Raw genomic sequence first — 13,564 nt, forward strand, 5'->3', positions numbered from 1 at the left:
CGAAGATATTTGGATGTATTTTAAGAATTTTTTAGTGTATTTTTATTCTGATAAGTTCTGCATAATTCAAAACTCTTCCTATTCCTCCTTCTCATCTTCTACTGTTTCTTCTTTTTTTTTTTATCATCATCACAATCTTTTTTTTCTTTTTTTCTTATTCATCTTTTCTTTTTTATTTTACCTTCTCAAGTTTTTTCTTATTTTACTCTCTTAACAAGAATAAAAAGAAAAAAATTAAACAAAGAAGAAGAAGAAACACATAATACTACAAAATTACTTGAAAGAAGATGAACTTACATTCATTTAACAAAAAGAAAGAAAGAAATAAGAAAAAAAGAAGAAAAAAAATGCAGCATTAGAGAAAATATTTTTCTGTATTTGCAGCAAATTTGGGTGTAATACGAAGATATTTGGGTGTAATACCAAGATATTTGGGTGTATTTTAAGAATTTTTTAGTGTATTTTTATTCTGATAAGTTTTGCATAATTCAAAACTCTTCATCTTCCTCCTCTTCATCTTCTATTGCCTCTTCATCTTCTACTGCTTCTTCTTCCTCATCTTCTTATTTTGTTTTCTTATAATTCTTCTTGGGAGAAAAAATCAAACAAAGAAAAAAAATATAATATTACAAAATCAATAGAAAGAGGAGGAGAAAAAAATGCAGCAACAACAACGGTAATAAAAAAACAACGATGAAGATGAAATAAGCGAAGAAAAAGGAGGAGAAACGCAAAGAAAAAGGAAAAGAAGAAGAAGGAAGAGAAGGAGGAGAAGCAGAAACGTGAAGAAGAAGTGTCTTCCATAATGGTGAGTGAGAGCACGCTTTGGAAATGGTTGAGTGACGCGCGTTTATCACGCTCTGATGAGTGAATGTAGTTTTTGTTAGATTTGGCCCAACTTGTAAGACTTGAAAGCCAAAAAGACTTGTATGTATATCATAACTCTATTACGAAGACAATATAAACTAATAATTTATTACTTGTCAATAGCTAAATAATGTATAGAAAATATTGTATTTTATGGAATTTTATTTGGCCAAAATACTCATGACATGTTAGGTATTTTGTATACTCAATAAAAATCAAATATATAGAACTGACATACTTGAACATACCAAATAAAAAGATATATTATTCTAACCTAAAAACAAAAATTGTAAAATAATTAATTTATTTTTTGTATGAAATATACCTTGAATTGTGCTTCGTTTTGTATTATCTTTATCTTTTAATATCAATTTTCTTTTCAATCTTGCTTCTCTCTGGACTTCTTGCATCTTTCAATATATACTTGAAAATACCAAATAAATAATTTTTTTAACTATAAAAAAATACATCAAACATAATACATTTTTATTGGTAAATTTTTTATATTATTAAAAAAAATAATGTCCTAAGTTGAATTTGTGTGTTGTGAAGAGGAGTGGGGGTTCACGTGCAATATAGGAACAACACTCATGACCCACCACGTATATTTGCTCCTTTTTCTTTATTCTTATTCCATTAAAAAATGTTGCCTTTTTTCTAAAAACGTTGCCCTTGAATAAAAACGTTTGTTACCTATTAATAATATTAATAAAAATATTCATAAAAAAATAAGTTAAAATAATAATTTAAAAAGATGAGAATATCAAAATATTTATATTTATAAAAATAAATATATGATTAGCCATCATCAATCTTTAATTCAATAACAGTGTACTTGGTAGATTTGCCATCTTTTTCAAGAGTCTTCTCACTCTCAATTCCAACAAGATATCCAATAACATCTGAAATGATTTAAAATAAAAAAATTGTTATCAATAAGTTTGTTAAAAACAAGACACAGTCGAAATTATCAATAAAATAAGTAAATTTATAAATAAATTATATTTTTTCTAAAACATTAAACTTACCAACTAAGTAGGTGTAATCGTACCCAAGAGCATTGAGAGTGTCAAAACTCACAAAATTAAATCCATATCGTGGGATACTTGACGATTCTGGAAGTTTGTGCACATCAGTACGTTGGTTTAAACTAACCACATACTCATGATGTGTAATCTTGAAGTTACCCTCATTGAGTCTAACACTAAAATATCTTATTTGGTAAGATATTCCTTCCTTTAGCAAATTTACGAATCGAGACACAAGAGCCCTCTTAACCAAGGCGTGTATTTTTCCTCAATAGAATTGATAAACAAAAATCAAAGAACAATTAGATGTGGATAAATAAACAAATTTAAAATATAAATAATATAAATTTAAAATAAAATAAAAAATATTAGTAGAAACTCACGACTTCATCGAGCCAAACCATCTCAATTGAGTATGTAATGAAAAATTTCCGTAACTTGGCAGTGTCCATAACCGTATCACTCGTAGTCTCGTATACATATACACAAATTGTCGATTGTAGGTTTGATTTCTGCAATTTTGTAAATATCAGCCATTGGAATAAGTAGAAAAATTTTAGATTATTTTAGATGTATGTAAAGAAAGGGTTTGATGTACTTTGAATTGTGGTGCTATACATATCTCATAACTTATACTTTTATAGTTGACTCATAGCTAAAATTTTTTAAATTTGATTGACTTTAATTTAAATTTGAATTAAATTTGCAGATAAAGTAAATAAATATATTAATAATTTTTAAAATTCTAAATTAACGTAAATATATTTAAATTTACGTATGTAGCTGCAATTTTTGAAAAAAATCTACAAAAATTTAGAAAATAGTACTAAAAAGAATCAACAATTTTTTTAAAAATAGTATTAAAATTTAAAAAATAACAACCTAAGTAAAACAATTTAAGATTTAAAAAATAATAATCTAAATAAAATAATTTAAATTTTAAAAAATAACAACCTAAATAAAATAATTTAAAATTTAAAAAATAACAACTTAAGTATAACAACCCAAATAAATAAATTAAAATTTGAAAATAACAACCTAAAAAAATAATAATTTATAATTTATAATTTATAAATATAAATCTAAAAATTTCTAATGACGATATCTAAGAAATAAATTCCTAGACTCAACGTATGAGCGCCACGTCAATAGATGAGCTCTCTATTTGTATTACTATAAAGGTTACTATAAAGATTTAAAATTATTTTATTATTTTTTTTTTTACTAATGGAGGGTTAGTTGTTTAGTAATATTTTCCTTCAGTTATTTTAGAATTTTAGTTTTTTCTTTTATTAGAGTATTATGTACAATTATTAATTGTTAACATATGTTCAAATATAATGCGCACAAAGTGGTCAACAATTTTTTAGCCAATATATATCCAAACAAAAAGTATGGGAACCAATTTTTATTTAATCACCACAAGCCAACTTTATAGATTAAGGTTTATAATTATTTTTAGGTGTAAAGTTAACCGTTTTTATGGGCACACCTCATTACTATAGTCGGCTTTAATTTCAGTCGATTCTTTTACATGAATATATATTTTTGGAGAAAACCTTTTGTTCCGTAGACATTTTTATTTTTGAGCATTTAAAAATATTTTTAAATCCGACCATCACAAATCTTGGACGGATGAATCCCTCCGTCGAATGACCTCCGTCAGACCCATCGAAAAAGTCTGACATGGCTCCCGTATAGATGACGTGGCATGACTGGTTGACACCTAGATTGCTGACTGAAAAGCTACATTCAAAAATTGGACAATTAAGTCCCTGCACCACTAAACAACGTCGTTTTGATTTGATCTCTAATCCTTAAATTGATTGCGTTTCTTTCTGGAGGCCAGTGGTGAGGAGCTCAACCTGCATCAACCATGGCTGCTAATGGAGGATCATCAACGTCGAGAAGAAGCCGCAGGGGAGTAAGAAAAGAAAATTCTGCTTCAAGCTCAGACCCTTGTGTTATGCACGACGGAGACCTGAAGGACGATGTCGCCCCGAGATGCTTCTGTGGAGTTTATGCGATAATGTATATGTCGAGGACGATTAGCAACCCAAACAGAGTCTTCTTGGGTTGCCCATTCTATAAGGTAAGATAAAAAATCAGGGAATTTTGTTCTGTTTGAATGGTTTTATATAGTACATAATTTTGGAAATTTTGACAGGAAAACCAACCGCATTGCAAGTTTTTTTTTTTTGAGTCGATGAGCATCTTGCTAGAATTGGAAGCAGTGGTTGCATCTTTGATAAAAGATCTCTGGTTGAGAAAGAGGCAGAAGTTGTTGAAGAGGAAGAGGGATTTCATCATAGGATGACTGTTCTGGAGGAGAAGGTTACTGTGCTAGAGAAGAAAAAAAAAACCCATTAGCTTGTTGTGTTAGTATAATTGTATGTGCTGTTGTTGCTGCTTTTTATGTATGTAGTGAATGAGAAATGAATTCTAGAAAGTAGAGTAGAAAAATGTGTTGATCCAGGTTTTTGTTGTGTATTGAAACATGCTGTTTAGGCAATTTATGTATCCTATTATCTATCTAAATGCAATTCAAGTTATGATATCAGTATGTTGTTGAAGTTATGTTGTCAATATCTAAAGAAGCATTGAATGATTGAAGAAAGTAAGCATAAAAGTTGTATACATAAACACATAACATAGATTGAAAGTTATGTAAACATGTTTGCGATAGTCAAATTTTCTAAAAGCTGCCCAAAAAGAATAAATCTGTTCAAGTGTATAGTATTATGAAGCTTAACATCACAAAAGTAAGCCTCAAACACCTAACAAGTTTGCAACGGTTTATAAAATCCTAAGAGCTTCTCCAAAAAAATCAATTCTTCCAAAAAAATATTGTTGTCATAGTCAAGTTTTCTAAATGCTATTACAAGACATAGTGGGATGCCCAAGATGTCATATTTCTTCATGTCTTTGGATTGATGGAGGGTGGATTAGGAATGAATTTGAACAGTCTTGTTGTTGCTGTGCTTGCTGCTGCCAATGTCTCCTTGGTAGCTACTGTACTCAATCCTGGCCTGACTTGAGATGGTTGTGGGCCAGGTGGAGCACCTTGTGGTTGAGGCTGTGGTGGTGCAGGCTAACTTGGAGGTGGGAGTGAACTGGGGCAAAGTGGAGCAGATGGCCTGAATATCTTCTGTTTGGGCCTGATTTTTGAAGTTTTTGGTTGAACTGTTTGGTGAGTTGTGGATGGAACTTGAAGTGGAGGTCTAAATGGTGTACCTCTAGTTACACGACCTGGCTGGAGTTGGTCTGCCACTAGAGCTGGTGTTATAGGGTTTGGTGTTACTGCCACAAACATGGAAGGAGTTGGATTCACAGCACTTGGAACCTGGTTGTGATACATAAGATAGCATTCATGAGACTTAGGATAAATAACAGTTTAACGGGTCAACATTTCACAATAATATATAAAACTTATATCTGGAGCCTGGCTAGATGCAGCCTGGCTAGATGGAGCACTTTAGGTGTTAGGGGTAAAACTCGTCCGTCTCTGTATTCTTCATTTTGTTCTCTCGCATTGCGTTAATCCCTGCATCCCCTGTCAAAATATGCAGCCCAGACTCAATATCAGGACTCCTTGGATCATACCAATAAACTGTCTTGTATGATTGGTACCCCAAGCCCTTGAACCAGTGTGATCAAGTATCCGAAATTAACGAAGTCCAGGTCCATTTCTGAAAACTTCTCTACCTTCCCATTTTTGTAAACCAGAGAGCCATTATTTTCTCTCACAAAATTACCTCCATGGTGGAACACAGGCACTACAAACATATCAACCATCTGAAAAAAGAAAAACAAAAACAAAAAACTGTAAACAATGATCAAGAAGTACTCTTTTCACATATTAAAAAGCAATGACCTTCAACATACAGAAACGAAAAATCACCCCAGAAGCTTTCTTTGCCCTAACAGTAAATCAATTTCAACCGAAAAACCCCAATAATTTTTTGACAACTTCGATCAATATGCACGATTAGTCCTTTCACAACACAGTTCATACTTGCATAATCATTTAACCTCACAATCCACTAACTAAGCAACACAATAGACTTCTTACCTTCGGTGACGAAGACAGCAACTCAGACAAAAATGGAGGCTTCTTCGACAGCCACTGCACACGGCAACCGTCTCAGCCTGGGTAGTGATCTTTTTGGAGGGAGAAATAGAGTATGATGATCGTCGGTATCCTTAGGGTTTAATGTAATTCAAAAAGGGTGGTATGGGTGTAATGTGTATTGTAAGGGACTTTATAAGGGATCAAATCAAAACGACGTAGTTTAGTGGTGCAGGGACTTAATTGTCCAATTTTTGAATGTAGCTTTCCAGTCAGCAGTCCAGGTGTCAACCAGTCATGCCACGTCATCCGCACGGGAGCTACGTCAGACTTTTCTAATGGGTTTGATGGAGGCAATTCGACGGAGGGACTCATCCGTCCAAGATTTGTGATGGTCGGAAATTTAAAAGTATTTTCAAATGCTCAGGGACGAAAATGTCTGCGAGATAAAAGGTCAGTGACCTATTTATCCTTTTCTCCATATTTTTGTAATGTCAAATTATTTTTTTCGGTAATCATTCTTTTCATATTGCCTTTGTCGACTACACAATTCTCTTATTTATCTAATGATCTATAACCCTCATTAATACCATTTAATTTTTTAAACTGTACTAGCTAAATAGACAGAATGTTTGGAACTTTACTCTTCCAATAAAGCGGTCTGGCATATGTAAAATTTTTCCAATAAAATGTAACAAATTTGAGGTGTTGGTTAACTTTGATAAAAAAAAAATGTTGATCTCCTAGAATTTTTGTAATTACAAATATATTAAAAATTAAAATACTAAAAAAAATAATATTCACACTATTTATTTTGGATAGTGTCTACTAAACAAGTAAACAACAGCGTTCTCCTGCCGCCGCACGTACGCAGTACTCCTCCCATCACGAACGCAGCGCCGCCTGAACACGTGTAGCGTCTTTTCTCCGCGAACACAATGCATTTTTTTGCGAACGCACGCACGCGCGTCCAGCTGCCAAGTGTCACTGCACGCCATTGGTGATGCCGCACGTCACCGCGAAGTTCGCCAGTAAAAAAGAAGGATACCGTGCCTAGTCACATCCAAACTCCATGCTTTATCCGAGTCGTTTTTTTTCTTTTTCTTGGTTTTTGATATTTTTTTTATTAGTTTTTGATGTTTTTTTTCTTAAGTTTTGGATTTTTTATGTTTTGAATATTTTTTTTTTAAATTTTGGATGATCTTTTAATAGTTTTAGATGTTTTTTGCTTAATTTTTTTATGTTATTTTTTTAATATTTTTTGGATGATTTGTTTTGTTAGGTTTTAAAATTTTTAAAATAATTTTAGATATCTCTTTTTTGTTAGGTTTTGGATGTTTTAATTTTAGATATAGTTTTTATTAAGAATTTTTATAATAATTTTGGAATTTTTAAAATGAATTTTAAAATTTTTAAAATAATTTTAAAAATAAATTTACATTTTTAAAATAAATTTTAAAATGATTTTAATTATTTTTAGATTTTAAATATTTTTTATTAAATTTTTTATGTTTCTCATGGCGGTTTAAATTCTTGTTTTCTCAAAAAAAAAAAAAGATTAAAAAAAATTACTAATGTATAGTCCTTAATTAGTTAACTAGTAGGATTGGCCAATAAACATTAAGGCATTATTTGATAAGAAAAGTATAAGTAGATAATGAAAATATTAAATAATGTGAACAATAGATATATTAGATGTTCATTTTACTAGGTGTATGATTTAAGTGGGTAATTTGAAAATATAGTGTATTTTTATTTAATTAGTGGTTATTATTAATGTTGTTGAAGAAAGTCATTGGTTATCTAGCATAACCCAATTTGATAACATGCCCTTTTATTTAGGGGCGCGCTACACATCCATGTAACCATGTAACCAAGTTGGCCCAATCCCAAATAGAGTCACGCGCATTAATGAGAGTGAAAACACGGCGCCCGCTCATTATGAAAAAATATTACTTATTCTGAGGAAGAAGAGTTTTGAATAGTGCAGAATGAACCGAACACAGTACTCATGGTGAACCGAACACAGTACTCATGGTGAACCGAATATAGTACTCATTGTGAAACAATTGTATAGTACTGAGTGAACGAAACATAATCCATTATATAAAATCAAATTCAAACAACTTTCTGCAGAATGAACTGAACACAGTACTCATGGTGAATCGAACATAATACTCATGGTGAACCGAACACAATACTCATGGTGAAACAATTGTATAGTATTGAGTGAACGAAACATAATCCATTATATAAAATCAAATTCAAACAGCTTTCTACAGAATGAACCAAACACAGTACTCATGGTGAACTGAACACAGTACTCATGGTGAACTGAACACAGTACTCATGGTGAAACAATTCACAATTGTATAGTACTGAGTGAACGAAACATAATCAATTATATAAAATCAAATTCAAATAACTCTACCTACAAATCAAAACCACAAAGGCCACTGAACCGAACAATGTTCATGTGGTGAATAAATGGTGATCAACTTTTAATCAACAAGAATAGTTTTTTTCCATGCAAAAAAAGTACTGAACATAGTAACAACCAATTTCAAAGTCCTAGTTAAACTATCCACCGAACTGAAGAAGAAGAAGAACCTACTGCGCGAATTTGAAAGAAGAAAGAGGAGGAGAAATACTATTCTTGTTGATTAAAAGTTGATCACCATTTATTCACCACATGAACATTGTTCGGTTCGGTGGCCTTTGTGATTTTGATTCACTAAATGAATGTTGTTCGATTCAGTGGCCTCATTTTACTTTGTTCAATGTTTAAGATTATTGTGATAGCATGTGGCAATCATTCCTTAGCTGTCTCAACGTAATAACCCCATTCAACTGATTTGAAGTTGAATCATTTATTGTTTCTATTCAGAAGTGTAGATCGAAGAAGAAAACGAAGAAAAAGAAGAACAACGGAGCTTATTACGTTGAATTCAATGCAGATCAATAATGAAGAATGCGAGCAGAGAAGAAAAATGCAAACAGAAGAGAACGACGAATTTTATTAGGTGTATAGCAAATGACTGTGAAATGGGAGAACACGTGTGTGAAAAAAGTTACTTTGATAACATCCATGTATTTTTTACATGGATATAGAGCTTTTCTCTTTTATTTAATTTGAGTCAATTAGAAGAGAAACATATCTAAAACTACTTAATCATCATCTTGAAAGTCATAAACAATAAATCACTTTCCTTTTTTTATTTCTTTTTATTCATTTTGACATTCGGAACAATCATCAGAGCTCAAGCATGCAATAACAAACGACTAACGTTTAGAATTAAAACGTGTTCAGAAAAAGCAAATCCTTATTCCTTCAACCAGTTGATGAACTTGTTTAAGTTCTCTGAAGACCTTCCTCCAACATCAACGTCCTTCATTAGCTTCTTCTTTAGCTCACGAGCCTTAAATCTTATGTTCTCATCACTAAGCAATTTATCAACTTTGACTTTTATCTCTTCGCGTGAGATCATCCCATTCTCATCCAAATCAAATCCCAATCCAACCTTCCACTCATCACAAATATATATTTTGTCAAAGAATTGGTCAGCAAAATATGGCCAACACAAAAAAGGCACTCCATTAGACAAACCTTCCAAAGTCGAATTCCAACCGCAGTGACTTATAAAGCAAGCAATGGCAGGGTGGCGTAGCACCTTTTCTTGAGGAGCCCATTCAATTATCTTACCTTCATTCCCCTTGAATTCGTTAGGAAAACACACTTTATTGCTACAATCTGAATCTTTTCGCACCACCCAAAGAAAGGGTCTATTAGTAAGTTCAAGTCCGAGAGCGAGTTCTTTGAATTGTTTTTCATCAAAAAGAGTGGTGCTTCCGAATGCAACATATATAACAGAACCATGAGGTTGTTGATCAAGCCAATTCAAACAAGAAAAATCTTCTTCCCAGAATTGTCCCAATGATCTTTCAGTTACACCTTGATCATCGTCATAGGTTCTTAATAATGAACCAATTGGTAATAGCTTTGGTACAAATGATAATGCTCCAGGTTCAAGATCGGGTGTGGAGTTACAAAAGCACCACTCTGTGGATTCTAGAGTTTTCATGGATTGAAGAATAATGTTGAATAACATCTTCTCAGTTTTAGAGTCAGATATTTTTGCCCACCATATAAATTCTGTGTCCATGGGAGGAATCCTTGGTGATAACTGAAATCTTTTTTGTGTGGTTGCCAACCCTGCAGTTTCAAAACATGATAATATTACGGAAATAGGTTGAAAAATAACGACAACAAAAATTGTGAATTTTTTGTTACTATTTCTTTCACAAAGAAAATAAAATAAAATAAAATAAATATTTGCACTATTTTTCTGGCTTTTTCTTAGATAAATTCATTTGAGTAATTACTCTACTTAACATTATTAATTAATAATTTAACATTTTTGTTTATATAAAAACCAATTCTATTTTAGTAATATATAAATACAATATTTTATTTATATTTGTGTTATTAATTTAAGCAAAGAATTTTATGTAGAATTAAACATTTGATGGTTATGTTGTTTATGGGATGATTGTGTTGTTTATGGGACGATTGTATTGGTTATATTGAATTTTTAATTTGCATATTCATTAAGTTAATAATAAGAGTAATTACCCAAATCAGTCCCAAAGATTTTAGAATTGGACATTTTAGTCCCCAAGAAAAATTAATACATAGATCAATCTCCAAGGTTTTACTCCGGCAGACAAATCAGTCCCCAGTTCATTTTCCGGCAGAGTAATTACCCAGATCAATTCCCAAAGATTTTAAAAACGGACATTTTAATCCCCAAGAAAAACTAATGTACAAATTAATCCCCAACGTTTCTCTCTGTTAGACATAACAGTCCTCCATCCAAAAATAAAATTATTATTATTAATTGCACAATAATATTGTACTGTATTTTTTGTATTTTTTGAACAAAAATAATGATAAGTCTTTTATATATATATATATATATATATATATATATAGTCACTCAATAATAATAATAATAATAATAATAATAATAATAATAATAATAATAATAATAATAATAATATTATTATTATTATTATTATTAAATTATTAGAGATTATTTTACAAGAAATTTAAGGTTAAAATCATTTGATATTTTTGTATTTAATATAATCAAAAGATGTCCTATTTAAAAAAAATATATATATGTTTGTATTAAAAAATATGTATTAAAAGAAAATATTTTAATTTGAATTTATATTAAATACATACTTTTTTTAATACAAACATATTTTTTAAAATAGTACATCTTTTGATTATATTAAATACAAAAATATCAAATAATTTTAACTTTGAATTTCTTGTAAAATAATCTCTAATAATTTTATTATTATTATTATTATTATTATTATTATTATTATTATTATTATTATTATTATTATTATTATGCCATGATTTTTTTTGTATTTTTTAGATAAAAATAATGATAAATTTATTCATTAGATTCTTATATATATATATATATATATATATATATATATATATATATATATATATATAATCACTCAATAATAATAATAATAATAATAATAATTAATAATAAATAAATAAATTATTAGAGATTATTTTACAAGAAATTCAAAATTAAAATCATTTGATATTTGTGTATTTAATATAATTAAAAGATATACTATTTTAAAAAATATGTTTGTATTAAAAAAATGTATTGAATATAAATTCAAATTAAAATATTTTCTTTTAGTGCATATTTTTTAATACAAACATATATATTTCTTTTACATAGGATATTTTTTGATTATATTAAATACAAAATTATCAAATGGTTTTAACTTTGAATTTCTTGTAAAATAATCTCTAATAATTTTATTATTATTATTATTATTATTATTATTATTATTGAGTGACTATATATATATATATAAGAATTTAATGAATAAATTTATTATTATTATTGTCCAAAAAATACAAAAAATATAGTACAATATTATTGTGCAATTAATAATAATAATAATAATAATTTTATTTTATTTTATTTTTGGACGGGGGACTATTATGTCTAAGAGAAACGTTGGGATTGATTTGTACATTAATTTTTTTGGGGACTAAAATGTCCGTTTTTAAAATCTTTGGAGACTGATCTGGGTAATTACTTTGTTGGAAAATGAACTAGGAACTGATTTGTCTGCTGGAGTAAAATCTTGAGGATTGATCTGTGTATTAATTTTCCTTGAGGACTAAAATGTCCGATTCTAAAATCCTCAGGGACCGATTTGGGTAATTACTCTAATAATAATATTGCATATTTGTGAAAATCAGCGTGTAGGGTCGGATACCTATGGGTTGACCACGGGTAGGGTTAAGGTTGGGTTGTTCTGAACTCACAGGTAGGATAAGGTTGAGTTTTATTAACAAATTTAACTCGCGAGTAGGGTTAGAGACTTAGAGTTGGATTCAAATCCTACCCTAACCATTGCCACCTCTACGCTCTATTTAAGGGTTTATTGTTATCCAATGAATTGCTGCAAGCACAAGACTAGATTTAAACTTCCAACATTTACTTAAACAGATGAGTGAACTGACTATTTGATCAATCCAAGTTAATTATGTTATCTTACTTCTGAAAAAATATTTCTTTTAATATTAAAAATAAAATATATAAAAAAAAGATGTCCAAAAAAATATACACAAAAATAGTATATGTAATTAGAAGAGTTTTGGATATTCCAAAAAAATCCATATTTTAGTTGTTGATTTCACTTAGAAAATTTATATATAATTGATATTATCGGCTAAAAGCATTGGTATTTTTGAAATTTGAAATAGGAAAAATGTTAAAAAAGTTAAAAACAAGTTTATTTGGTGAGTGCAATTTGAGATGTGGTATTCTTACCATTAGAGTCTATGATTCCATCCTCAATAAGCTTTGGTATGCTGCACTGCAAGGCTAACATAGCTGCTGATGCAGGATTAAACAGAACTCCTCTGATTCCAATCTTTCTTGCAATTTCCAACGCCCATGCCATAACAAAATCAGCAACTATGCAGCTTACTGTGACACCATCTTTCAATCTAAGATCTTCAATAACCCTCTCAAGCATAGCAGGCATGTTATTCAATATAGAATCAAATAGTTCCCTGATATTATTTCTGTCTGCATCATTTGATTATTTTAGAGACCAATTTGAACAACAAGTAATTTTTCAATGACTAATTTGATTATTTACTCATTGAAATAAAAATAGACGAATGCTATAAAATAATTAGAATTTATTGTTTTTGTTTATTAGTTAATTATTAATGTTTAAAAGTATGAGATAAAATATAGAAAAAAAAAAGATAAATAGGTCCCTGACTTTTTGCCCCGTAGACATTTTCGTTCTTAATCATTAAAAAATACTTTTAAGTCCCTGACCTTCACAAAACTTAGATGGATCAGTCCCTAACGGAGGCATTTGGACGGATCAGTCTTTGACAGAGGCATTTGGACGGAGGGACTGATCCGTCCAAATTTTGTGAAGGTCAGGGACTTAAAAGTATTTTTCAATGGTTAGGGACAAAATTATTTGCGGGACAAAAAGTCAGAGACATATTTATTCTTTTCTT

General features: G+C 29.9%; 1 protein-coding gene and 1 pseudogene across 1 annotated transcript; both read right to left on the reverse strand.

The window, feature by feature from the left end:
* Nucleotides 1–1,665: 1,665 nt before the first annotated feature.
* LOC148581961 (uncharacterized) lies at nt 1,666–2,347 on the reverse strand. The gene is made up of 3 exons (XM_088494715.1): nt 2,279–2,347; nt 1,896–2,103; nt 1,666–1,769 (listed from the first exon to the last, which is right to left on the reverse strand). Exons 1-3 carry the CDS (start codon nt 2,345–2,347, stop codon nt 1,666–1,668), a joined length of 381 nt encoding a protein of 126 aa, XP_088350841.1.
* Nucleotides 2,348–9,154: 6,807 nt separating this feature from the next.
* Nucleotides 9,155–13,068, reverse strand: LOC107621383 (UDP-glycosyltransferase 83A1 pseudogene; annotated as a pseudogene).
* Between the last annotated feature and the right edge of the window lie 496 nt (nt 13,069–13,564).

This window comes from Arachis ipaensis, chromosome B10, assembly GCF_059453495.1.
Source record: "Arachis ipaensis isolate K30076 ecotype BB chromosome B10, ASM5945349v1, whole genome shotgun sequence".
Lineage (NCBI taxonomy): Eukaryota > Viridiplantae > Streptophyta > Magnoliopsida > Fabales > Fabaceae > Arachis > Arachis ipaensis.